The 27218-nt window shown below is 44.4% G+C and overlaps 1 protein-coding gene across 4 annotated transcripts; it reads left to right on the top strand.

Moving 5' to 3' along the window:
- Positions 1 to 1313: 1313 nt before the first annotated feature.
- LOC113936734 (zinc finger protein OZF-like) lies at positions 1314 to 26592 on the top strand. Of its 4 annotated transcripts, none has more exons than XM_035725115.1 (6): positions 1314 to 1331; positions 1761 to 1972; positions 18264 to 18349; positions 21892 to 22206; positions 23431 to 23557; positions 24407 to 26592. In XM_035725115.1, the coding sequence occupies exons 4-6, from the start codon at positions 22177 to 22179 to the stop codon at positions 25672 to 25674; spliced, it is 1425 nt and encodes a 474-aa protein (XP_035581008.1). In that variant the 5' UTR covers positions 1314 to 1331; positions 1761 to 1972; positions 18264 to 18349; positions 21892 to 22176; the 3' UTR covers positions 25675 to 26592. The 4 variants fall into 4 exon arrangements, with proteins under 4 accessions (XP_035581008.1, XP_035581010.1, XP_027476117.1 ...); XM_035725117.1 differs by lacking the exon at positions 1314 to 1331 and adding an exon at positions 22869 to 22974 and having other exon boundaries at positions 1725 to 1972; XM_027620316.2 differs by lacking the exon at positions 1314 to 1331 and having other exon boundaries at positions 1725 to 1972.
- The last annotated feature ends 626 nt before the right edge of the window (positions 26593 to 27218 follow it).

The following is a 27218-nucleotide window of genomic DNA, read 5'->3' as shown; positions in this document are numbered from 1 at the left end:
CTAGGGGCAGAGCCAAAGTTTCTCACATGCATCCCCTGAGTGTCTCTCTGCAGTGAGCAAGTCAGGCTAATGGCCAACCTGGCTGGAGTCCTCAGTTGCTTAGGAGCCCTGTGAGGGCTCCACCTACCAAAGCTATCTAGCCACCTGCACATTTTGCCTAGAACTTATTCCAAAAATACTCAGTAGTTATCCCTCATATCCTTCAAATTTTTGCTCAATGACCCTATTAGCAAAGAACCCTCCCTCTTCTAAGCACGTTCACCTTACGTTCTTCCATTGTGCCTAGCACATTCCAAGATGCTGTATGATTTAGGATTTCTTCTTTCATGATTTCTGTGACCTCCTTGTATATAATATAGCCCCCAGGAGGGCAGGAGTCTTTTGTCCCTTTGCGTTCAAATGTCTCCTATGCATCTATAATAAGTTCTTGAAGCCAAACACTCATTATTTGTTAGAACAGTGAATAAACAAGACACTTTAGCTTCCCTTTATATTTTTACAATTCTGCCTATTCCTAATGTCCCCGTTAGCTTTCCCTGAATGCTGGTATCACTTAATTTCAAGAATGAATAAGAATCAAATTTGGGAGACAAAGTCTTCAGAATGATTGTTTTAGTCACATGCTCAGCTTAACTATCTTTTCTCAGACATCACTGATACAATTTCTCTTAAGATCTTCACATTTTTACCATCCACTGGCATTTCCACTAAGACATCTCTGACACAATCTCTAATAGCTGTGTAATTTGCATTTTACAGCTGTTTTTTTTCTCAGATAATGCCAATTCCTCATGCAGAATACTCCCTGTAATCACAGGGGAAATGATAACCACTATCCAGTAATGAGATGAGATCACAGATTTAAGTTACCCTCTGCATTTTGGAAACCAGAGCACCCTTTTCATACATGCTAACACCTGTAAACACCGAAGCCACTGTCCAGTGTCAAAGTAGCGCGTCTCTCACAGTTATGTTGTTGAGATTGATGTCAGGTTTCCAAAAGGAAGTGACTATCAGGCGATCCGAAAAGAGATAGTAAATAGATAAACGTGTTGCTGAGTTGAACACAGTAATTTACCGTACAGTCCAGGGAGATGCTTTCTGTGGTCATTACAGAGTTCACCTTTGTATTCCTGCCTCAGAGTAGTCCAACAACCCCCTACAAGATTTCCTGGCATGCCCCAATCTGTTCATTCTCTCGTCCCTGATGAAACATAGAGCGACTGATAAAACCAACTCTAACACTTCATAGAGTATGGATTTGAGATGCAACGCGACGTGTTAGCTTCTGCTACCAGTGGACACATTTGGAGCCTGCATGGCTACGGATGGTAAGTGTATTTGGATCTGTAGCCTTAGCCTCTGGGAGCAAAGCTGAACTTCACGGAGTCCGAAATAACACGTCCCCACACAGTTGGGTGAATGGCTACAGGCAACACCCAACACTACCCCCAAAACTTGAGTTCTCTTCGTTAAGAAGGGACAAAGACCCTTTTAATCTCTCGGACTCGTGGACACCATCTCCCGGCGCAGCTTGCGGGTCTAAAACTGCGGGTCGGCCGCCGAGCGCCCTCAGCCGCGCCATCGGAATCCACGCGAACTACATTAACCTGTAGGCTCCGCGCCTAACGGCCGCCGCGCTGAACCAATAACGGTTCAGAACAGGGGCCTTCCGTGTGTGACACAGAACGCGGGGCGGGACTTCCGGCGTCCTCCTCCGGGCGGTCATTTTGGCTTCTCCCCTGTGTTCATCCGGGCAGAAGTTCCGGAGCGCAGGGTGTGCGCGAGGAGACTTGCGGGAGAAGGACTCAGAGGAGCCGTTGACCCGGCCCTACAGAGGCGGGCCTGAAGCTAGGCGACGCCGCCCGCGGTGCCCCGCAGCGGGGCGGGTGTAAGAACCGCCTGCCCGCTTCCGGCCCCGCTCCGCCCACAGGCCCGGATGGCGGCAGCCACGCTGAGGGACCCGGCTCAGGTAAATACTGCGTTTTGCGCCCCTCCCCGCCGCCCAGATCCTAAAGCTCCGGGTGAGGGGCGGCTGCTCACGCGCTCACATCCCGGCTCTTCCTGCCTAGGAGAACGAGGCACTGGGAGGTGGGGTCCCATTTCTGACAATGGCCCTGGATACACGACCTCTCCGCCTCCCTGGGCAGTTTCACCGACGTGACTCGGTGTGGGGAGTGTTACAGGCGGAGGAAGCGGCCTGTGCGAAGGCGCGGAGGTGCCCCTGAGCTGGGAGTGTTCGGGGAAGCTGGGGCTGTTGTGCCTGCGGGGAGCGGCGTTGGAGGCGGAGTCGCGGCTGGACGAGCAGGCCGAGGCTCTGGCCTCTGCCTTCTCAGGACTCTGGAAGCTGTGGATAATTTTAAACAGAGGAGCGACACGAATGACGTTAGGGTTTTAAAAGCTTTCCAAAGGTGGTGGTTGGAAAAACAGGCTAATGGAGGGTGATGGAGACATTGAGGCATTAGGACGTGGAATCTTCGAGGACACAGGGCTGGTAAGACGAAACACTGAGGCATGAAAGGTAGACCTCCAGTGATCAGTTCGCCTGGCTCACCGGCCAGGCAGAGGTACACAGAGGAGTCTCAGCCCACTGAAACCCTACAGCGTGTTCATCTGTGACCTGCCCCTTAAAACGTGGCTACAAAACCACAAAACAAAGCATGGCGACAGACGCTTACGGAACCCACACAGGTATGTGTAGGGTGTCTTAGTCCCTCACTGGCTCCTACCGCCACTCATTTTCTCCATTGTAGTGTCCCGGGACTCTGCATGCCAGTCTTCCAGACCTTGGGTCTAGGGACCCTGGAGAAACCCCTAGCCTTCGCCCTGGGTCCATAGGAGGAATTATACGGAGGTATTTCCATTTTTGGCCCCTGATGTAAACAGGTGTGAGAAGGTTATCTCAATACAGGGATGTAAAAATGTTTGGAGAGGTAAGCTGGGAGCATTAAGGAAACCATAGATTCCCTTTCCTTCAGGTGGGAGCAGTAAGAAGGGATTCAGGACTGGAATGGCTGCCCGAGAAGTTGGTTTTCTGTCCTGGAGGTGGTGGGAACTTTGGATTAGAGGAGGGAGATGATCTTAGCCAGCTCTCCACAGGCTTCACCTGGCTGCACTGTGGAGAACAGATTGTGAGGATAAGGGAAGAGGAAGGTAAAGTAGGGTGGAGTCCACTGTAGTGGGCCAGTTGAGGGTTCATGGGACAGAGTGGTGGCTTAGAAGTGGCTGGATTCTGGATCTATTTTTATTAAGAGTCAGCTAGATTTCCTAATGTGCAGGGGAAGTCACATGATTGGTCTGCTTGTATCACTAAGCTATATTAGAAAATACCACAAACTCGGTGATTTATAAATCACAGAAATTTATTTCTCACGGTTCTGGAAGCGAGAAGTCCGAGATCAGGATGCCTGCATGGTCACGTTCTGTGTCTAGTAAGGGCCTCCTTCCTCATTTCCACCCAAAGGCCCCAGCTCCTAATACCATCAGTTTGTGGGGGGTGGAGTGTCAAAATACGAATTTTGGGGGGACATAAACATTTTTTCTAGAACAGCGAGAAAGTGAAGCACAGGATTCAGAGATGACCCTAAGGTTTTGATCTAAGCAACAGGAAGGATGAAAATTCCAACTGATAAGGGGAAGTTCACCACAGAGTAATTTTAACTGGGGATATCGGAACTTTCTGTTGGCTCTTTTAAGATCAGGAACTTTCTGTTGGCTCTTTTAAGATTGATGCCACTGGGTGAAGGCATCAAGTGGGCAGCTGGACACGCATATCTGGAATTCTGGGGAGGAGTTCAGGATGGAGACATCCAACATATTGTGGCTACTGTATATGTCCGTGTAGGTGAGTTATATTCTCTAGGTAATGATGGTAAAACCGTTCCAGACTAGGAAAGGAAAGGTGGTGGCTGAGAACTGGGCCTCTTGCTTGGATATCTGGTTGATGGCATTGAGTTTCACATACTTAATTAAGTTAGAGAAGTAAATGTCACAAAGGGAGAAAATGTCAAGGACAGGGTAGACTCAGAACTAATGAAGGGTACCAGTAGAAGAGTGGACATGAGATGGGTACAGAGGCATAGGAGTTGGCACATTAATACTCAGTCCTTGAAGCTAGTATTTACTCCATTCAAAGGACTTCATGGATTTTGTGGCAACCTTGGTGGGTCCTGGGATATTTATTTCATTCAGTATGGAGGATAAGGTTGGGGCAAATCTGTGAGAACCACTAGGACTCAGCTGGGTGGCTAGTGGGGCTGGGCTTTGAATGAGGGTTAAGTCAAAAGAGGAAAGTTCTGACTGCAGAATGCACAGCAAGTGCAGCACAGAAATGGAATGAGGCCATGGGTATCTGAAATCTGCAGGTCATTCTGGGCTGTGAAGGTTGGAGCAAGAAACAGACTTTTTTTTTTTTTTTAATTTATTTGACACAGACACAGCGAGAGAGGGAACACAAGCAGGGGGAGTGGGAGAGGGAGAAGCAGGCTTTCCGATGAGCAGGGAGCCCGATGTGGGGCTCTATCCCAGGACCCTGGGATCATGACTTGAGCCTAAGGCAGACGCTTAACGACTGAGCCACCCAGGTGCCCCAGCAAGAAACAGACTTACGCAGGAAGCAGGGAGGACTACATAGCAGGCTTCAGAGCTGCCTCTGACAGTGAGGATCATCAGAGGAGGATCAATTGGGTCTTGATTGGATTTACAAGAACCTCTCTGGATACCATGCAGTAGGTAACATGGGGAGACCAAGGGAGATGCCTATGCCTTCCTGCAGGGCAGGAAGTGGCTGTGGCTTCTAAAAAGAAGCAAGGAAGAGCCTCTCTGGGAAACTAAGATATTTAAAGGCAATCCTATATGCTGTAGTTAACACACACACAGCATAGGGAATATGCATTCTCAGAAGAGATTTGAGTGATGCCAGAACCTCTAAGCTAGGGAGATTAGTGAAGGTCTTCCCCTGCACAGGCCCAGTTCTTAATGACTGGAAGTGTTGGCTGTTTTTTCAGATGCCCAAATTTTGACAAAAGATTGCAGAGCATACAAAGGAATAAGGAAACGTGGCCCAATCAAAAGAACAAAATAAATTGTCTGGAAACTGGCCCTCTAAAAATGTAGGCCTCGGGTGCCTGGGTGACTCAGTTGGTTAAGCAACTGCCTTCGGCTCAGGTCATGATCCTGGGGTCCCAGGATCGAGTCCCGCATCGGGCCCTGCTCAGCAGGGAGTCTGCCTCTCCCTCTGACCTTCTTCCCTCTCATGCTCTCTCTCTACCATTCTCTCTCTCTCGATAAATAAATAAAAATCTTTAAAAAAAAATGTAGGCCTCTGAATTACTTGACAAAATTTTAAAACAACTGTGCTAAAGATGCTCAGTGACTTAAGAGAACACAGACAACGGTATCAGAAAACAATTTATGGACAATGTGAGATTATCAACATATAGAAACTGTAAAAGAGAACCAACCAGAAATTCTAGAGCTGAACAATACAGTTAACTGGAAAATTTACTAGAGGGGTTCAGTAACAGACTTGATCAGGTAGAATAAAGAATCTGTAAACTTGAAGACAGGTCATTTGAAATTGTCAGAGGAGTCACTCTTAAGGGACTTATGAGATACCAGCAGGCTGACCAATATATGCATTATGGCAGGCCCAGAAGGAGAAGAGAGGGACTTTATTTGCCAAACATATCCAACAGAGGACAAGGAGCTAAAATATATAAAGCACATTTATAACTCAATAGTTACAAACAATTAAAAAAAAGCCAAAAATGTGGATAGTTCCAAAGGAACTTATGGCAAAAAATTACATAAAAAGATGCTGGAAAGAGTCATCAGGAAAATGAAAACTTAAACCCGTAATGACTTAACCACTGTGCACTTTTAAAATCATTAAAATTAAAAACTCTGACCATACCAGGTGTTGTTCAGCATGTAGAGCATTTGGAACTCTCATCCACTGATGGTAGGAACGGAAATTGTACAAGCACTTTGGAAGGCAATTTGGCAGTGTCTTTAAAATTAAACATACAACTTTTATACAACCCAGCCATCCCATTCCTAGGTATTTATCCAACGGAAATAAAAGCATATGTTAATGCAAAGACCTGCGAAAAAATGTTTAAAGCAGTTTTATTTTTAATGGTAAAGGGGAAAAACCCGAAGTCCATCAAAAACAGTTGAATGAATAAACAAATTATAGTACCTCCATATAATGGACTACCACTCAGGAATAAATAAGAATTGTCTTAGCTGTAACAAAATACCATAGACTCAGTGGCTTGCAGAACAGAAATTTATTGTTCACAGTTCGGGAAGCTGGGAAGGAAGTCGAGATCAAGGAGCTTACTGCTTTGGTTCCTGGTGAGGACTCTTCTTGGTTTACAGATGGCTTTTTTGTGTCTTCACATGATGGAAAGACAGGAAGTGCAAGTTCTCTGATGTCCCCCCCTTTTTTAATTGAAGTATAGTTGACATTAATATTAGTTTCAGGTGTACAACATAATGATTTGACTATTACATACATTACAAAAGGGGTGCCTGGGTGGCTCAGTCGGTTGAGTCGGCCTTCACCTCAGGTCATGATCTCAAGGTCTTGGGATCGAGCCCCCATCAGGCTCCCTGCTCAGCAGGGAGTCTGCTTGGCTCCCTCTGCCCCTCCCCCTGCTCGTGATTGCTTTCTCTCTCTGTCTCTCAAATAAATAAAATCTTTATACACACACACATTACAAAATGCTCATCATAAGTATACTTTACCATCTATCACTAAACAAAGCTATTACAGTATTATCAGGGATTCTCTGTGCTTTACTTCTCATCCTTGTGACTTGTTTTAGAGCTGGAATTTTGTACCCCTTAATCTCTCTCACCTATTTTGCCCATCTCCCCAGACTCCTCCCCTTTGGCAACCACCAGTTCTCGGTATTTATAAGTCTGCTTCTGTTATTGCTGTTGTTTGATTGTTTTTTAGATTACACACATAACCGAAATCATATGGTATTTGTCTTTCTCTGACTTACTTCACTTTGCATAATACCCCTTAGGTCCATCCAAATTGTCGCGAATGGCAAGATGTCTTCTCTTGTCTTTTTTTTGTTTTTTGTTTTTTTAAATAATCTTCATGCACAATGTGGACTTGAACCCACGACCTGGAGATTGAGTCACATGCTCTACCAACTGAACCAGCCAAGCGCCCCCTGAGTTATTTTTTTTTAAATGGCTGAGTAATATTCCCTTGCATGCATACACACACACACCTTTATTCATTTATCTATCAGTGGACACTTAGGTTGGGGCAATGTTTTATCTATTGCAAATAATGCTGTGGTAAACAGGGATGCGTATGTCTTTTTGAATTAGTGTCTTCATTTTCTTCAGGCAGATACCCAGAATTGGAATTACTGAATCATATATATTTGTTTTTAGTTTTCTGAGGATCCTCCATGTGGTTTTCCAGGGTGGTTGCACCACTTTACATCCCCCCTGCCACCCCCAAACACACACAGTGCACAGGAGTTGTCTTTCTGATACTAGCCATTTTGACTGGTGTGAGGTGATAAATCATTGTGGATTTGATTTGCATTTCCCTGAAGATTAGTGACATTGAGCATCTTCATATCTGTTGGCCATCTGTATGTTTCTTTGGAAAAATGTGCATTCAGGTCTTCTACCAATTTTTAATTAGATTGTTTGGGAGTTTTTGGTTTTGAGGTGTGTGAGTTCTTATATATTTTGGATGTTAACCCCTTATTGGCTATATCATTAGCAAATATCTTTTCTAATTCAGTAGGTTGCCTCTTTGTTTTGTTGATGTTTGGTTTGCTGTGTGCAAGTTTTTTAGTTTGATGTAGTCCCAATTGTTCATTTTTGTTATTTCCCTTTTCTGAGGAGATATATCTAGAAAAAATGTTGCTAAGGCTGATGTCAAAGAAATTACTGCATATGTCTTCTTTTAGTTATATGGTTTCAGGACTTACATCTACGTCTTTAATCCATTTTGAGCTTATTTTTGTGTATGGTGTAAGAAAGTGGCCCAGTTTCATTCTTTTGTATGTAGTTGTCCAGTTTTCCCAACACCATTTATTGAAGAGACTGTTTTTCCTCATTGTATATTCTTGCTTCCTTTGTCATAGATTAATTGACCATTTAAGCATGGGTTTATTTCTGGGCTCTATTCTGTTCCATTGAGTTATGTGTGTATTTTTATGCCAGTACCATACTGTTTGGGTTACCATGGCTTTGTAGTATAATTCGAAATCTGGTTGCGATACTTCCAGTGTTGTTGTTCTTTCTCAAGCTTGCTTTGGCTATTTGTGGTCTTTTGTGGTTCCATACAAGTTTTAGGATTCTTTGTTCTACTTCTGTGAAAAATACTCTTGATATTTTGATAGGGGTTGCATTGAATCTGTAGATTGCTTTGGGTAGTATGGACATTGTAACAATATTAATTCTTCCATTCCCTGAACATGGTATATGGTATATCTTTCCATTTATTTGTATTGTCCCCAGATTCTTTCATCAGTGCCTTACAGTTTTTAGAATATGAGTCTTTCACCTCCTTGCCTAAATTTATTACTAGGTACTTTATTCCTCTTGATGCAGTCATAAATGGAATTGTTTTCCCAATCATTCATTCATTCATTCATTCATTTATATGATTTTTTTAACCTATTTTCTCTTTCTGCTGGGTTGTTATTAGTGTATAGGAACACGACAGATCTCTCTCTTTTTTAAAGATGTATTCATCTATTTTAAAGAGAGATCATGAGTTGGAAAGGCAGAGGGAGGAGCATGGAGCTTGATGCGGGGCTCTATCTCACAACCCTGAGATCATGACCCAGTGCCACCCAGGCGCCCCCCCTCCTTTTTTTTTCTATTTTAGATAGAGAGCATGAGGATGAGCTGGAGGGGCAGAGGGAGGGGAAACAACAGATTTCTGTATATTAATTTTGTATCCTGCAACTTTACTGAATTCATTTATTAGTCGGAGGAGTCTTTAGGGTTTTCTATATATAGTACCAAGCCATCTATAAATAGCAACAGTTTTACTTTTTTTATTCCAACTTGAATGCCTTTTAGTTCTTTTTCTTGTCTGAATGCTGTGGTTAGGACTTGCAGGACTTTGTTGAATTAAGCTGGTTAGAGCGGGCATCCTTGTCTTGTTCTTGATCTTAGAGGAAAAGCTGAAGCTTTTCACCATTGACTATGATGTTAGCTGTCATTTTTTCCTATATGGCCTTTATTATGTTGAGGTATTTTCCCTCTGAACCCACTTTGTTGAGAGTTTTTATTATGAACGGGTGTTAATGTATGATCTTTTTAATGTATGTTGAATTTAGTTTAAATTAATAATTTGTAGAAGGCTTTTGCATCTGTGTTCATTAGGGATATTGGTCTGTAATTTTCTTTTTTTGTAATGTCTTCATCTGCTTTTGGTATCAGGTTAATGGCTAACTTTGAGGAATGAATTTGGAAGCATTCCTTTTCTATTTTTTTTGTAGTAGTTTGAGAAGGATAGGTGGTAACACTTCTTTAAATGTTTGGTAGGATTCACCTGTGAAACCACTGGGTCCTGGACTCTGTTGGGAGTTGTGGGTTGTTTGGGGGTGGGTGGGGGGGGGAGTGGAGGAGGAAGCGGGAGAGAGAGAGAGAGAGAGAGAGAGAATCTTGGCAGGCTTCACGCCCAGCACAGAGCCCAATGTGGGGCTCAATCTCATGACCTTGAGATCGTGACCTAAGCAAAAATCAAGTGTTGGACGCTTTTTTTTTTTAAGATTTTATTTATTTATTTGAGACAGAGAGAATGAGAGAGAGAGAGCACATGAGAGGGGGGAGGGTCAGAGGGAGAAGCAGACTCCCTGCCGAGCAGGGAGCCCGATGCAGGACTCGATCCCAGGACTCCAGGATCATGACCTGAGCCGAAGGCAGTTGCTTAACCAACTGAGCCACCTAGGCGCCCCCACAATCCGTGTTTTAAACTTTGTTTATTATAAGTATTCCTACCCCAGCTTGTGTTTCACTTCCATTTGCATGGAATATGTCTTTCCATTCCTTCACTTTCAGTGTGTATGTGTCATTAGGTCTGAAGTGAGTCTCTTGTAGGCAGCATATAGATGGGCCTTTTGTTTTTTAATCCATTCAGTCACCCTGTGTCTTTTGATTGGAGCACTTAGTTCTTTTACATTTGAAGTCCTTTTACATTTGCTGGGCAAAGTGTTCCTGGTTGTAGGGTTTTTTCCTTTCAGTACTTTGGATATATCATGACCCTCCCTTCCGGCCAGAAATATTTCTGCTGAAAAAATTCTGCCAATAGCCTTATGGAGTCTCCCTTGTGTGTAACTATTAGGTTTTCTTTTCCTGCCTTTAAGATCATCTCTTGACTTAGGTTTTTTCTGTTTAATTATTACGTGTCTTTGTGTGGACCTGCTTGGGTTCATCTTGTTTGGGGCTCTCTGTGCTTCCTGGGATTGGATGTTAGTTTCATTTTCCCAGGTTAAGAAAATTTTCAGCACCATTCTTTCTCTCTTCTCCTTCTGAGACTCCTGTAACGCAAATGTTGTCTCAGAGGTTCCTTAATTTATTCCAATTTAAAAAAGTACTTTTTTCTCTTTGTTGTTAGACTTGGGTGCTTTCCACTGCCGTATATTCCAGATCACTGATCCGTTCTGCTGCATCCTCTGATCTGTTGGTTCCCTCTAGTGTAGTTTTCATTTTAGTTATTCCCTCTAGTGTAGTTTTCATTTTAGTTATTATACTCTTCATTTCTGGTTCTTTTTTATATTCTGTATCTCTTTTTTTCCCCTTTTTAAAAAGATCTTATTTATTTGTTTGTCAGAGAGAGTGAGTGTGTACAAGCAGGGGAATCAGCAGGCAGAGGGAGAAGCAGGCGCCCCTCTGAGCAAGGAGCCTGATGTAGGACTTGATCCCAGGACCCTGGGATCATGACCTGAGCCAAAGGCAGACGCTTAACTGAGCCCCCCAGGCGCCTCTATATTTTGTATCTCTTTATTGAAGTTCTCACTGAACTCATCCACTTTTCTGTCTTTAGGACCATTACTTTGAACTCTTTCTCAGGTAGATTGTTTCATTTCGTTCTTTTTTTCTGAGGTGTTGTCTTGTTTCGTTTGAAGCATATTCCTCTCTCCAAGTTTTTTCTGACTGCTTGTTTGTTTGTATGTATTAGGTCAGCTACAGGACCTGGTCTTGAAAGTGGTGACCTTTTATGTAGAAGGCATCCTGTGGGTCTCAGTAGTGCGGTCCCCCCAGTCACCAGACCCAGTCGCTGTAGGGTGTGTCCCATGTGTGCTTTCTGAGCTCCTTTGTAACTGGTCAGGGACTGCTGTGGGCATGCTGGTGGGTGGGGCTGGCGCTTAGCCCATCTGTCTGCAATCACTGGCCATGACTACTGCAAGCACACTAGTGGACGTGGCTGGCTGAGAGACCCGGCTGCTGCTGGGATGCTGCTGGGTGGGGCCGTGTCCTCCTCCCTGGGGCAGGAGTCCCTTTGAAGAGGTGCCTGTCCCAGCTGGGGCTGCCCATGCACTGTGGCAAGACGGGAGCTGCTTTGGAGGGGATGGGTAGCTTAGGTGGGGTGGGTTTGTAAGGGAATGCTAGGGTGGGGGGGGGCAGAACTGGCTCCCACAAGCATCCAGCCAGCTAGGCTGAAGGAGAGTGGTCTCTACCAGCACTTCTTTGCCTTGAGAAGGTTTCTCCACATCCTTGCTCCTCTGGCACATGCTCCAGAATTAGTAAATCTTCACCTGTGACCTAGGTGCTTTTCAAACTGCGGCCTTTTGTGCTAGGTTTCAGACTGAGTGATAGTATGCTGGCCCTTTAAGAACAGAATCTCCGTTTCCTATAGCCTCTGGCTCTCGCATTACCATAGTTAAGCCCTGCTGATTTTCAGACTCTCAGAGTTAAGCTCTGCTCATTTTCAAAGTCAGACTTAATGGGGCTCATCTTCCTGTGCAGGTCCCCAGGCCAGGAGTGCCCAGTGTGGGGATTGATCTCTCACCTGTATGCCTGTGATGTCCCTCCCACTTGGGGCTTGCTGGGCTGGGCCTTTGGTTCTGCACCACATCTCTCACCCCTCCTGCCCTACTCGATTCGGCTCTTTGTCTTCAGCTGTGGAGTAAGTGTTCTAGTTTTAAGGCCGTTGTCAGATATATGTAGTTGTTGCCTTGGTTCGTCTGTGGCTGCTGAGCCCTCCTGTTCCTACTCTGCCATCTTCCCCTCTGGTATTTCTTATAAAGGTAGTAATCTCATCATGAGAGTCCCAACCAGATGGCCTTATCTAACATAATTACCTCCCCATGCCCTAACCTTCTAATTCCATTACACTGAGGTTAGGGGTTCAACATACGAATTAGGGGGGCACATATCCACTACTTAATAGGAATGTAATATGGATATATGCACCAACATGGATGAGTCTCTAAACAATTATGCTGAGTGGTAGAATTTAGACAAAATGAACACACAGCATTGTTCCATTTATTTAAGATTCTTGAAAATGCAGAGTAATCCATTATCACAGAAGCAGATCAGTGGTTTCCTGAGAATGGTGGTTGAATGAGTGAGGGATGTGTAGTGGAAAGGATTATGAGAAAATTTTGGATGGCCACGAATATGTTTCCTCTCTTGATTGTGGTGATGGTTTCAGTGGTATGTATCTGTGTTAAAACTCGCCACAGTGTACACTTTAAATGTATTCATAGCTTAATACAACCGCAGAGATACAGATAAATAAAAAATACATTTACTTCCAGCAAGGTAAAGAAAGTATCTGAGGAGGATGGTTGAAGCAATAAGGGGGAGCACAGAATCCTGAAGAAGAGGGGAAACAATTTGTTTCTTTTTTCTTTTCCTCTGCCCAATGGTATCAATATGCAGTTAAGGATAAAGCAGAAACCCCCTAAAAAGATGGAGTTGTTGGAGTCACTGTCGTATTTAGGAGGGCCTAAGGAGGACCCAGCACCAGATATTTCTAAACTCATTATGACCCAATGTTATTGCTAATGAGAGGGAAAGTTTGTGCTGGATTTTGGGAGTTACAGTAGTTTCTAAGCCAGTGGGATGAGTAGAATAATGTCGCACTTACATGTCCTTGTTAATGGTCAGGTTACACAGAAAAGGAGAGTTAAGGTAGTAGTAGGTAAAGCGCGCTCATCAACTGACCTAGAAGTGAAGAGATGATGCTGGATTACCTGAGCCTGCCCAGTGTAATCATACGGGTTCTTGGATGGGGCAATGAGAGGCAGAAAATGGAAAGTGTCTGAGTGACGCAGGGTGAGGACAACTCAGCTGGCCATTGCTGGCTTTGAGATGGAAAGGGGCCATGAGTCCAGGTCTGTGGGTGGCCTCTCAAGGAGGCAAAAGAATGAATTCTTTCCTAGAGCCTCCAGAAAGGAAGTTAGCTGTGCTGACACCAGCGAGACCCATTTTGGACGTCCGACTTTCAGAACTGTAATATAATAAGTTTGTATTGTTTAAGCAATAATAAGAAACTAAAAAGGCCAGTTTAACATGTTAAAATCATACCCAGTTGAAATAGTGCATTACCAGAATACTTAGGGTTGCCAGATTTAGAAAATAAAAATACAGGACGCTTACTTAAATGTGAATTTCAGATAAACAATTTTTTACTGTATGTCCCATGCAATATACCTTCTAAAATTCTTCGTTATTCATCTGAAACTCATATTAAACTGGGTTTCCTATGCTCTGTCAGGGAACTCTGGGTATACTAGAAAGCACTATGAGCATGTTTTGCAATCCTGGTTATTCTCTATAATAAAGAAGGATAAAAAGAAATGGGCATTTATCGCCTAGCTGACTGCTGGTAGGATAAAATAGGATAAGATCTGAAGTCACACACAATACTGGTATACTGGTAAGTGTCCACTTAGCTTCAGGCTATTAGGAGAAACTTGTGAATGACTTGGGAGACATTCTGGGGCCTTGGTGCATTTATGCAAATGCACTACTTTGAGTCAGAATAACCGAATCTTTTAGGATATACAGTTGGATCAGCTTTAGGAGTACTCACCCATACCCTTCCCTGTCCCTTTCCCTTCCCTACGTACCCACAAATACACAAACACATACATACACACAGAACTATGCACACATGCATACATACAAATGGTTGCACTAGCAGACACACTTGCTACATAGCACATGTGAACATCCATGAGGAATCACATCAACATTTTGTAGGGATACCTGTCTGGAAAAGTATGTGCCTAAAACCTGAGGGACAGACATCACATTGTAAGTTTCATAAGGCTGCGGTAGGGAGAACAATCTTCTACAAAGGGGTAGGAGGACTTGTGGAGAGATGGGGCTATTCTGTAAATTTATGAATTTCTGATTATGCTGTCAAAACATGTAGAACTATAGAAGAGTGCATTTTTCAGCTATTGTTGTTTTAAATAGGGCTGTCATGAAAGGACTTGGCAGCAAGCCTGTCATGTGGCTATTTGATACAAGTAGGTCCATAATAAGACTTAAACCCCTGGGTCCCAAAGCAACTCAGGCAGAGAGATCTGAAGTGTGCTCAGGCAATGTCAAAGTAGTCCTATTGGTTTGTTTTTTTTTTTTAAGATTTTATTTATTGGACAGAGAGAGACACAGCGAGAGAGGGAACACAAGCAGGGGGAGTGGGAGAGGGAGAAGCAGGGGGAGTGGGAGAGGGAGAAGCAGGCTTCCCGCTGAGCAGGGAGCCCGATGCGGGGCTCCATCCCAGGATCCTGGGATCATGGCCTGAGCCGAAGGCAGACGCTCAGCAACTGAGCCACCCAGGCACCCGTCCTGTTTGGTTTTAAGGAGAATACATTTGTGAAACAGAAGTAACTTTCCCAAATGTATAATCTCTGATCTGACATCCACAATGCTAAAGGCTTTTGGAAATCTTTCCTTTTTTCTTTGTGCACAAACCACACTTCAGGTTTTTTTAGGGACACGGTGTCCTCTCCGTGGCATGTTGTCATCTGTTTGCAGCTTCCACAGGCATCATCATTCCTACTTATATTTCTAACCCACACTCTCCATATAGCACAGCCACCAAGCCACAGCTGTCAGGGGAGCAGACTCGGTCACCCCCACTGCACAATCCTGGCTTAAAGAGAGCAGCCACCAGCTAGGGTCTCAGACACATTCCCTGCTCTTTAGAGATAGAAAATCCAGGGCTACATTATTCCTATTGTAAGATTTCACTGTTCCCTTTACTAGAAGGACTCCACATAGTGATTTCCTTGTTAGTCTTACTACTGCCACCACCTTCAACCTTGACTTCATTTAGTTGGACCTATTCCCCATTCCCCTAAACTGTCCTAATAGTTGTAAATATTTCAGTACTCTGAGGTAAGGAGCCCAGTCATTACGATCCACCACTTAAAACTCCCCCCGAACTCCTGTGCACAAACATCCCCTGCTCTAGCAGCCTCTTTCCATCTCTTGATTGCAGTCCTTGACTCAGTATATCCACTAAACTTCTGGCAGGTTCAAGAAATCTAATTGTCAATTCATTAAGTTTCCTAGTATTACTCCCTTCTGTCTCTTGATGTTCTGCTCCCATAACACAAAGAACAAAGAAGTCATCATTTGAAAACATTTTCTGCTTCCTTACATAAATCCAATTCATTTACCTTATTTTATTTTATTTTAGTCAGAGAGAGAGTGCACACAAGCAGGGGAACAGCAGGCAGAGAGAGAAGCAGTCTTCCTGCTGAGCGGGGAGCCCAGTGCAGGACTTGATCCCAGGACCCTGGGATCATCATCTGAGCCAGAGGCAGACGCTCAACCGACGGAGCCACCCAGGGGTCCCAGTCGGTTTAAGTCTTATTATGGACCTACTTGTATAAATAGAACTGATTCCTCCCCTCTGATTTAGGGTCAGTTACTAATGCCAGCTAAGGACCATGCCCCCCATGTCTTAACTTCTCTGGGGACTGGTTCTTTATCAGATCTCATGATGGTAACTTCTCTGTTACTGTGCTTTCTTTTTTCAGTCTCTTTTTAGAGTAACACTATAAACGCTATTATCCTTTTAAAAATACTTTTTTCCTTGGGGCGACTGGGTGGCTCAGTTGTTAAGCGTCTGCCTTTGGCTCAGGTCCTGATGCCGGGGTCCTGGGATCGAGCCCCACATCGGGCTCCCTGCTCGGCGAGAAGTCTGCTTCTCCCTCTCAATTGAATAAATAAAATTTTAAAAAATACTTTTCCCTTAAGTGATCCAGTATATTTCCTATTCTACCATTCTCTCCCTGTTAAGATAAATTTTTGATTTTTGAGGAACATTTTTGTTTCTCTCACAATTGAGAGAAACATAGGAGATACTCCTTTGTAGCTCTCTGCTCATTCAAGTTTGGTTTATTAGCCAACTCCTAAATCTAATGCTGACTTCTAAGATTTTGTTTAAAGTTCCTCTGGGAAGCTTTTACCACAATTGACATTTTTTTATTCCTAATTTTAAAACCTCCCAAACCTGTATCTCTATCACAGACCCCCTGCATGTTCAAAAATTTCTCCTGTGCTTCCTTCCAGTCCTTCCCTGGCCCCAGCCTTCCCAATTTCAGTCGATGCCAACTCCATCTTTCCACTTGCTGAGGCAGGCCAAAAATCTAAATGTCCTACTTCATGCGTGCATTCTTTAAAAACAAAACTGAGGGCGCCTGGGTGGCTCAGTTGGTTAAGCGACTGCCTTCGGCTCAGGTCATGATCCTGGAGTCCCGGGATCAAGTCCCGCATCGGGCTCCCTGCTCGGCGGGGAGTCTGCTTCTCCCTCTGACCCTCTTCCCTCTCGTGCTTTCTATCTCTCATTCTCTCTCTCTCAAATAAATAAATAAAATCTTTAAAAAAATAAAATAAAATAAAAACAAAACTGAAGTACAGTTAACACACAGTGGTGTATTAGTACAATGTTACATTAGTTTCAGGTGCCATAGTGATGGAATAGTTCTATTGGTGATTAATAGGAGTTATGTTCTTGAATTTAAAATTAACTTCTCTTGGGGTATCTGGGTGGTAGAGATGGTTAAGTGTCTGCCTTCAGTTTAGGTCATGATCTCCGGGTCCTGACTGCTCCGTGGGGAAGTCAATGCTTCTTCCTCTCACTCTGCCCCTCCCCCCCACTTGTGCACTCACTCAAATGAATAAATTTAAAAATAAAAAATAACTTCTCTCTCTTTCATTAAGGCCTGGGCTTTGATACACAGTTCTATTTTTTTTTATATTATAGCTTTTTAAAATATGTATACATTCACAGCATAAATAATATAGAAGTCCCATGTTCCCTTCACTCAGCCTCCCAAAATGATGACATCTTAGATAGCTATAGATCTTACTCAGTTTTCACCATTTTTAACTTGCACATGTGTAGGTACTGTTACAAAACCTTCCCCGTACATAGAGATTCCGATTACCACCAATGCAATCAAGATATAAAACTGGTTTTGTGACTGCAAAAGCTTCCTCATACCAACTTAGCACTCCCCCCCCCCGTCCTCTGAAAAGCACTAATCCATTCTCCATCTCTGTAGGTTTATGAAATTTTTTCCTACTAAACTTGTTTGTTCCTACTATTGTGCTATATAATGAGTAAAGATACGTGAACATTGATTTGTGAATATAAGCTTCATGATTTTTTTATTTTTAGGAATTTTATTTCATCTTGTTTACTACTACACTTTTCTCTCCCTCCCCTCTTAATTAGATTCCATTCTTCTGAGTTTTAAAAAATCCAGTATATTAACCACAGAGACCGATTTTCCATTTATAATACAATTTATTCATTTATATTTAATATATGCATTATATAATTTATTATATATTACAAATAAAAATACTTATTGTTGAATTGGTACATAATATAAATTATTAAATTGAAACAATTTGCTTTATGTGAACAAAGAAATTTTCTATAATGATAATGACCTAGTCTACTTCGTCATTAAAGTTAGCCTTTAGCATGCTGTCTAAATTGATAAGGTAGTTTCAACTAACTTAAAACGGAATATTGTCTTTCTTACACAGACTAGAGTTGGGATCCTTGGAGATGCCTCACCCTTCCGAGTTCATATCAGTTTTGTTGAGAAGCAGAAACATTAAGTATTGGGGGAAATGTATATACATTTTCCCTGGGCTGTTGCAGACAGATTGAGAAGCTTAGGAGGCATCAAAAATTTACAGCATCGGGGGTATTGATATAATGTGCTTGAGAGCCTCATGGTCTGGGCTTGACTCCACCTTGTCTTTGTTCTTTACAGACACAAGCAGGGGAGTCCAGTACCTTCTCTGCAGTAACTCTCTTCTTGTGAAGTGAGAGAGGGCCGTATGCACCATCCTGATCCTGGTGAGTATGTATGACTCTGTGAAGCCGAACTCTCGGCTCACCACCAGCTCCCTTCCCTTGTGTCTTCACGTTTCTCAACATTTCCGCCCTTTGTACTTCATTAGCAGTGACAAACGTGTTCCTCCGTTCTGCTTTGGGGGCAAGGGGGCAAGGAAAACTTTTTCCATATAGTCTTTGGGCTCTAAGTTCCTTCCAGAATATGCAATCATGTAGTATTTAGTAACACTTTATTTATTTATTTTTTTTAAAGATTTTATTTATTTATTTGACAGAGAGACAGTGAGAGCAGGAACACAAGCAGGGGGAGTGGGAGAGGGAGAAGCAGGCTTCCTGCGGAGCAAGGAGCCCGATGTGGGACTCGATCCCAGGACCCTGAGATCATGACCTGAGCCGAAGGCAGACGCTTAACGACTGAGCCACCCAGGCGCCCTTTAGTAACACTTTAAAAAATATTTCTGGTCTCATAAACTGTGCCAGTTAATCTGCTGGGAATTTTGAATTCAGTGTTGAGTAACAGTTGTAGGATACAAAAGGAGCCATTGTGTAAGCAATTATTCAGAGAGAATTAGATCATGATTTTGGCTTTTTCAGGTTTTCGGAGTTTGACAGTAGAAATCCAATGCCAATTTGAATTTTATTTTATTTTATTTTTTTAATTTATTTGAGAGTGAGAGAGATAGAGCTCAAGAGGGGGGTAGGGTCAGAGGGAGCAGCAGACTCCCTGCTGAGCAGGGAGCCTGATGTGGGACTCCATCCTGGGACTCCGGGATCATTACCTGAGCCGAAGGCAGTCACTTAACCGAGCCACCCAGGCGCCCCCTGATTTGAATTTTAAACTAATACCCAATGTATTTATTTTATGTGAAGGGACAATGCCTGTGGAGTGTGATGAATAATAAATGTCTTCATTGTCTAAATAGCATTTTTAATGCTATGAATGATAGAGAAAAGAGCACGTTTCTTGGGTAGGGACCTCTTTCCCTTTACACAAGAGGTTTGTTTGTGTAGTTTGATCTCAGTTCCAACTTTGTCTTCTGAGGGAGGGTCAACACTCCTCCTTTCTAAAAAGTGTTTGCTTTTGTCAGATAATGGATGCTCCAAGGCCTGTGCTGCCGCTAACATTTTAGACCCATCACCGGCAAATACTACAGGCATAGATTTGGTTCTAGACTACTGCAATAAAGCAAATCAAATGAAGTTTATTGGTTTTCCCAGTACGTACATAATAATAATGTTAGGTTTTTACACTGTAGTCTTTTAAGTGTACAGAAAACATTAGGTCAAAAAAAAACAACCAACCAATATTCAGACCTTAATTAAGATCCTTTCTTGCACACTAACCCTCATCTGAGCTTTTGGCGAGTCGTAATCTTTTTGTTTGGGGCTCAGGGTGGCTGTGGCAATTTCTTAAAATAAGACAGTGAAGTTTACTAGCAGTTGACTCTTCCTTTCACAAAACCTTCGTCAGTGGTCATTTCAGCATCTTCACCAGGAAGAGATTCCCAAGTGTTTTTTTTTTTTTTTCTTTTAAAGATTATATTTTTTGACAGAGACACAGCAAGAGACAGAACACAGGCAGGGGGAGTGGGGGAGGGAGAAGCAGGCTTCCTAATCATAGGACCCTGGAATCATGACTTGAGCCACCAAGGCGCCCCCTCATCCATTCAAGTTTTAGCACGAGATTGTGCCTTATAGCTATTCAGTCACATCATCTTTACTTCTAATTCTCTTGCAGTTTCCACCCCACATCTATTGTTATTTCTTCCATGGAAGTCCTAAATCCCTTCTCTGGCCTTACAAAGACTTGAAAGTCAAAAATTATTCCTTCATTCGTGGGCTACAGAATGGATGTTGTGTTAGCCTCTCCATCAGAGCTCTTGGGTGACCATGTACATTGTCACAGTGAGCCTTCGGGTCTCAGTATTCAGTAAACCATAGTATATGTAAACAGATGTGTTGTCATCTGGGCTTTGTTGTTCCATTTATACCTCAGGCAGAGTGGCTTTAGCTCAATTTTAAAGGATCCTAGGATGTCCAGGATGATAAATGAGCACCCCTAACAACACAGTGGGCCTCTCCTCTGAAGCCAGGCTTGACATCTCTAGCTCTGAAAGTGCAAGATGACATCTTCCAGTAGAAGGCTGTTTTGCCTACCTTGCCTACCTTGCCTACCTTGAAAATTTGTGGTTTTGTGTAACCACCTTCACGACTGGTCTTAGCTAATATTCCAGACCAGCACAGGAACCAGCCTCTCTGCTGACTTTCAGCTTGTCTTCTGCCAGGTTCCTCACCTCAGCCTTCCTAGAATTGGAGACAGTTAAGGGCCTTGCTCTGGATTAGGTTTTGGCTTAAGGGAACTTGGGGGCCACTTCGATCTTCTCGGCAGACCACTACCACTTTCTCTCTTATCAGCAGTAAGGCTGTTTTGCTTTCTTATCATTTGTGTGTTCACTGGAGTAGCACTTTTAACTTTTTATTTATTCCCTTCAGAGGCTTTTTGTGTTTTTTTCATTCACAACTGGGCTACACTTGATTTAAAGTGAAAGGTGTACAAGGCACTTCCTTTCACTTGTGTTCTAATGTTATTAATAGGCATAATTTCACTATGGTCATGTCTGAGGCAAACAAGGAAACCTGAAGGTGGAGCAGTCAGATACCACAGCCTTTATCAATCCTAGATGGCCCTTTGACTAGGGCTTCATTACCTGGAAATAACCTGCTAAATTGTTCCACAAGAGAGTTAGTTATGAGCTTTAGAGTGTTTTCTAATTTAAGAGCCAAAAAAATTCTTCATGCACTTGTTCATGCACACACTTGTGGGGGCTTCTTCCCAGGTGCAATTTTACATGCAGATTACCAAATCACTGTGACAAAATAAGACTAGGTATGTGCTCTGTGGCACCTCAGTTCAGGAGTATGTAGCTCAAACTGTCCTTAATGGATCTATATCTTCATCTGTTCAAACCTCCTAGACAGATAGAACTACCTCTACAGAAGTGAGTACTTGTGTATTCTCAGTCCTTGCAAGGGAGTCCCTTTTATGGTGCATTCTGCATAAAGCTCTGTAAACCACGGAGGCACAGCTGGTTCCAGTAAATCTCTAATAGGACATGGAATTTGGTTTGGAACTTTACTACCATTTGCACAGTCTGGAGACCGCTCTGCCTTGAGAATTTGGTTTTGAAAGCTTTGAATCACTTTCGTGGCTTCAAGGCTAGTGTAGTCCCCCTCATACTCCTCCAAATACCAGAATCAATGGCTTTCTGATGTTGGACAAAAGCACGGAATGGGCAGTGCACCTTGAGAAAAACAAAACAGTAGGAGATGAGGTCACATCCTTCCCAGTTTCCCCCCCCCGAGGTCAGACACTGTTATGAGTAACTCTATGGAATGGTACATCCATTTGGATTTGTAAACCTTTGGGAGTGTGCTAAGCATTAAAAAGTGATCAGTTGCAGGCAACTCCCCAGGAATCAGGGCACAGCCCCCTCACAACACTTCCCAGTGGCCCAGGAGTTTCTGATATGTGGCACCTTTCACAGAGGCCTATGGAGCACTAAGAACGGCATTGCCCAGAGGACCGTGCACCGAGTGACACCAGCGTGGACCAATGAAGGTCCAAGAGACGGGCGTTTCCGTGTGTGCCATCACGTCGGGGCAGGACTTCCGGGGTCCTTCTGGCAGTTGTTTTGGCAGCTCTGGGGTCGGTTTCCTGTTTGGAGGTTCCAGAGCACAGGGTCAGGACGAGGTGACGACTGGGGAGTCACGAGAGGAGGCATCCCCGCGGCATTGCACTGCTCCCGGCCCTGCTCTTCCCACAGAGTCCGATGGCGGCCGCACCCAGGGACCCAGCTCAGGTAAATGCCTAAGACCCTCAAGGTCCTAACTCGGGACGCCTGCTTGCATCCCTGCGGCCCAGGCCCCGGTGTCCTGGCTCTGAGGCTGAGGGAAAACCTGGTCTCCACAGTAAGCAGGGAAATGTCTGGACTCACAGGCTGAGGGACAATCGGGAACAGTGGAGATAGGAGCTCATTGAGCCCCACCTCTACTGATGAAGCACTTTTGGAGCCTACATGTAAGGGGGAGGGTGTCCAGGACTGGAATGACATCAAACTAGAAGTTATATGGCTAGAGGTGGTTTATATGGATGGAAGTATGTTTGCAGGTCTAGCAGAAGTCAGCAAAATGAGGTGGTCATGGGGCATGGGTACCAGCATGGCTGCACTGTGAGTAATCAAGGAAATGCCCGTGTTCTTTCCTTCTGATGGCGTGGATCTTGTGTTTACCAGCGCTTTGTAGCTACGGAGATGTAAATCGTGGCCCTGGAAGTAAGAGGAAGTGTTGGGTGGGTTTAAGTTCAGTGTAGTTAAGGTAGACAACAGGAGGAGACAAGGGGGACCAAGAGAGCCTGACATGCTTCAGGAAGTACTCCACATGCAGGCAGCTGGATACAAAAGTCTACAGGTTTGACGTGGGGTTCAGCCTTAGACGCCTAGGTGGAACTTTGTGTCACATGTAGGAAGGGAAATTCAGATGATGGTGAGAAGATTATTAAGAGGCCCAGCAGAAGAGGATGGGTACTGAGTCTAGACCTGCTCCTGGCAGCAAGTGGTCTCGCAAACCAGGTAAGGGACAGAGGAGACATAAGTGTACTCGGCCTGGTGTTCTGTTTAAATAGTAATTCCCCATCTCTGGATATAGGGATACTGGATTTTAAATTTTAGTGGGGTTTTTCATGGAGGCTCTAGTGTCCTTGAGGCTGCCCTAACGCAGTGGGCTCTGACTTGCCCAGCACTCATGATACCGTAAAGCTATAAAAAGAGGTGTGTGAGCTGATGTCTCCCAGCCCCTTGGTATTAGGGACTATCTTCGGTTGTGCCTGGTGGGTGCACTGGGGAGGCTGTTGAGGCCTTGCCGCCTGGCCATGAACCTAAGATTCTGTCTGCCCCCCCATGCCTCTTGTTTAGAGGCTGGGACGTAGTGATTGCTGGCACTGGGGCTGGGTGGCCCGGGAGGAGGGTGAGTGGGTGCCCTAATGGAGGAGGGCTGTTTGTGGTTTCATCTCTCCCCAATCATGGCAGGGTAGTGTGACCTTTGAAGACGTGGTTGTATACTTTTCCTGGGAAGAGTGGGGTCTCCTTGATGAGACTCAGAGATGCCTGTACCATGATGTGATGCTGGAGAACTTTGCACTTGTGATCTCACTGGGTAAGACCCCCCCGCCCCCGGCTAGACTCTGCTCTTTTTCTCACATTTGCATCACAGATACTGCCATCACTAGGAGTGGGCTCAACAACTGCCCTCTTGTCAAGGTGCAACTTTGCAAACTCCCCCCCCCCCCCAAGCCCGATGGATTAGCATCAGCCACTCTTGTCCACACCCATGGCACCTGCCCAGGTTTCCTCCCACCTTCTAAGCTCATGTTTCTTCTTACCTGAGGCCAGCAGTTGCATGGAGGCCGAGGGCCTGTTCCTGTGGGGTCTACTTAGAGTATTTTCTGGGTTTTGTCATGCATAGAATTGCTCTGGAGCATCACTCACCCTCTACCTGTCTTGTCATTGCCTCACCTGAGTCCCAGTTCATTCAACTGGGGTTTAGAGGAGTCCAGGGCCCTTCTCCCAGGACAGCCCGTGAGAGTGTTGATGGAAGTGACCACACCTCTTTCTCCCTTTTCCCACCCCTTGCACTGCTTCCACCTGTTCCTGTTAGTTTACACCTCCTTAGTCTTTGACTAGCATCACTTGCAACCATCTGTTCCTGGACCTAAACTTCCACACAGCACTCCCAGCCCTCCTGCAGGCCAGGGGCAGAGGAGTGAATTCGAGACGCTGCTTCTCCCTCTGCTGCACACACCCACCCCCCAGTCATCTCGTGAGGCCTCCCTAAGTCTTGTGACTTTAAGATTTCCGGGACTCCAGCCCCTTTTTACCCACCTGACCCCAACACACCCCTTTTTGAAAACCAGTCCAGTGGCCTTATTCAACTGTGCACAATAGACATTTGTGACACCTTCCACCAAAGATAACATATTTCACACCAGCATTTCTGTGCTTTCAGGTTGTTGGTACGGAATGGAGAATGAGGAGAAGATGGCACTGGGAAAGACTCCAAGTCCAGATTCATCTGTTTGGAAAGCTCAGCCCTGTGAGAAATGTGTCTTGCTTGGGAGAGACATTTTGTATGTGGCTGAGGACCAAGGATCACATCCTGGGCAGAAATCCTACACCTGCGAGGCATGTGGGAAACGACTGTGGTTCAGTGCAGATCTTCACCAGCACCAGAAACACAATGAAGAGAAGCCATTCAGATGGGACATGGAGCTTCTGACAAGCTACAAACTGCATGTGTCAGGGAAGCCTTTCCCCTGTGGGGAAATTGGGAAGGACTTCCTGGCCATATTGAGTCTTCTCCAACATCAGGCCACTCTCAAAGGAGCCAACCCACACAGCAGCTTGGAACTTGAGGAGTCCTTTCAAGGTAGAGAAAGTCCTCACAAGTGCAGCGACTATGGCAAAGCATTCAGCTATGAATATAAACTTTTCCAGCATCAGCACATTCACACCAGAGAAAGTTATCAGGACTGGGATGACTGTGACAAACCTTTTAACCAAAGCTCCACCCTTACTAATTGCCCGAGAGCTTACCCAGGACCAAGGACTTATGAGTGTAATGAATGTGGGAAATCCTTTAGCCAAAGCTACAACCTCATTCAACACCACAGAATTCACACTGGCGCAAGGCCTTATAAATGCAGCGAATGTGGAAAAGCCTTCAGCTTCAAATTCAGACTTGTCCAGCACCTGCAGATTCACACTAGAGTGAGGCCTTATGCATGTGGCGAATGCGGGAAAGCCTTCAGCTACAGCTCTACTCTCATTAAACATCAGAGAGTTCACACGAGAGAAAAGCCTTACAAGTGTGGGGAGTGTGGGAATTCCTTCAGCCAAAGCTCCAACCTCATTCAACACCAGAAAATTCACAGCGGAGCCAGGCCTTACAAATGCAATGAATGTGCAAAATCCTTCAGCTACAAATGCAAACTTGTTCAGCACCTGCGCATTCACACGGGAGAAAGGCCTTACGAATGCGGTGAATGTGGGAAATCTTTTAGCCACAGGTCCACTCTCAATCAACACCAGAGAATTCACACTGGAGCCAGACCTTATAAGTGCAATGAGTGTGACAAATCCTTTAGCCAGAAGTCCAACCTCATCCAGCACCGCAGAGTCCACACAGGAGAAAAGCCTTACGAGTGTGGGGAGTGTGGGAAATCCTTCAGCCAAAGCTCCCACATCATTCAACACCGAAAACTGCACACCAGATGACCTCATGAATGCAATGGGAAAGCCTTCCTCTATAAGGTCTAACACATTCGTCAGCTAGACTCACTAGGAGGGAACCAGCTCTTAGGATATTAATTAAACATCACACAGGGCATCACACAGGGGTAGAGTCCCCAAAGCCTTCTCTCTCTTGACCATTATGAATGATGGGGGAGGTTACACAGCCCTTCTTCCTCATGAGGGTTCTGACCCCATTTTGATGAAGCTTAGGGGGGGGTTTCAAAGTACTATTTACCTTCCCAAGCCTCCTAAGAGTGCCCCGAGAAACAGTGTATTTTCTCTGTCTCTCCACATACTGTGGGGCACTAGGGGGCAGAAAAGTTGTTCCCAAGTACTGCAAAGGAATCATGTGCCTTCATGTGGGCTTATATATAACATGACATGGTGGGGGGCCAGGTGACTTGTACAGAAATAGGACTGTAGGAATTAGTACACCTACAGGAACTTGCATCCACTTGCAGTGACTGTGCCTGTGGGTTCAGTTTATAAACACTCCAACGTAAAGTTTCACAGTCCAGAAAATGGCGACATGATGCTGTCACCCAGATCAAAATTATGTTGTCTCAGTGATGCAGGGTGATGGACCCTTGGTGCAAAAAAAGTGGGGGGACCCAAGACCTCTATTTGATTTTTTTAATAAAGCTTTATTGAGATTAATGAACAGGCTGTAAAAACTGCACCTAAGTATAACCGAACCACAGATGGTAATAAATCTATGTATAAAAGTTATTTTTTGCACTTCATGGGAGGGAAATACTTGCTTTTATTGCTAAAGGCTAAAAATTGCACTCTATGATATGCCATGATTTTTGCTCACCCTACCCTAAAACGGTATTATGGTATTATCTATATGCTGCTGACCACAAATAAAACTTCAAACGTGTTAATATAAAATGAGAACCTCGAAGGACCCCTTTTCCCCCATGTTCCCCCATGTAGAGTCATTGTTTAGATTGTCTTGCCCCTATGGATACAAACAAACTGTCTAACATTGCTACTAAAAATAGTATATTTTAACACACACTTTATTCGGGACAAGCAAGAAATACTAAAAAGTAAAAAAACAGACCTATTATCTCCCCCAAAACACACCACCCACCACACCACATTTGTAGATAATTAGGACTGGCTCAGACTGTGCCTCAACCCCCCCCCCCCTTCCCCCGGCCGCTGCCCTTCCTGGTCTGAGCCAGAGATAACACCACGGAATAACGATCCCAAGTGTGGAACCTGGTTCTTCTTAAATTCAGCCCCCGGGGACAGGTAATCTACACCTTTTCATTTTTAAAGATTTCCACAGCTAAAAAAAGAAGAGCAGTAACACAAGCAGCAGCAGGGGGAGTGGGAAGAGGGAGAAGCAGGCTTCCCCCCGAGCAGGGAGGCAGGCAATGCAGGGCTCACAATCCCAACAACCCACCCTGGCATCATGACCCGACCCCGAAAGGCAGACAACAAACTGAGCCACCCAAGGTGCCCACAACACACACCTTTTCAACCTTTTGAATACCTTTTATATAATTTAAACA

Source organism: Zalophus californianus, chromosome 17 (assembly GCF_009762305.2).
Source record: "Zalophus californianus isolate mZalCal1 chromosome 17, mZalCal1.pri.v2, whole genome shotgun sequence".
Taxonomy (NCBI): domain Eukaryota; kingdom Metazoa; phylum Chordata; class Mammalia; order Carnivora; family Otariidae; genus Zalophus; species Zalophus californianus.
The sequence above is the reverse complement of the archived record's forward strand: the minus strand, read 5'-3'. Positions and strand labels throughout refer to the sequence as shown.

Excerpts from the sequence above, each read along its gene's own strand:
- LOC113936734 (XM_035725115.1), top strand. The coding sequence starts at position 22,177 with ATGGCGGCCGCACCCAGGGACCCAGCTCAG. Across the intron at positions 22,207-23,430 it reads CACCCAGGGACCCAGCTCAG|GGTAGTGTGACCTTTGAAGA; the intron begins GTAAATGCCTAA and ends CAATCATGGCAG. Across the intron at positions 23,558-24,406 it reads TGCACTTGTGATCTCACTGG|GTTGTTGGTACGGAATGGAG; the intron begins GTAAGACCCCCC and ends CTGTGCTTTCAG.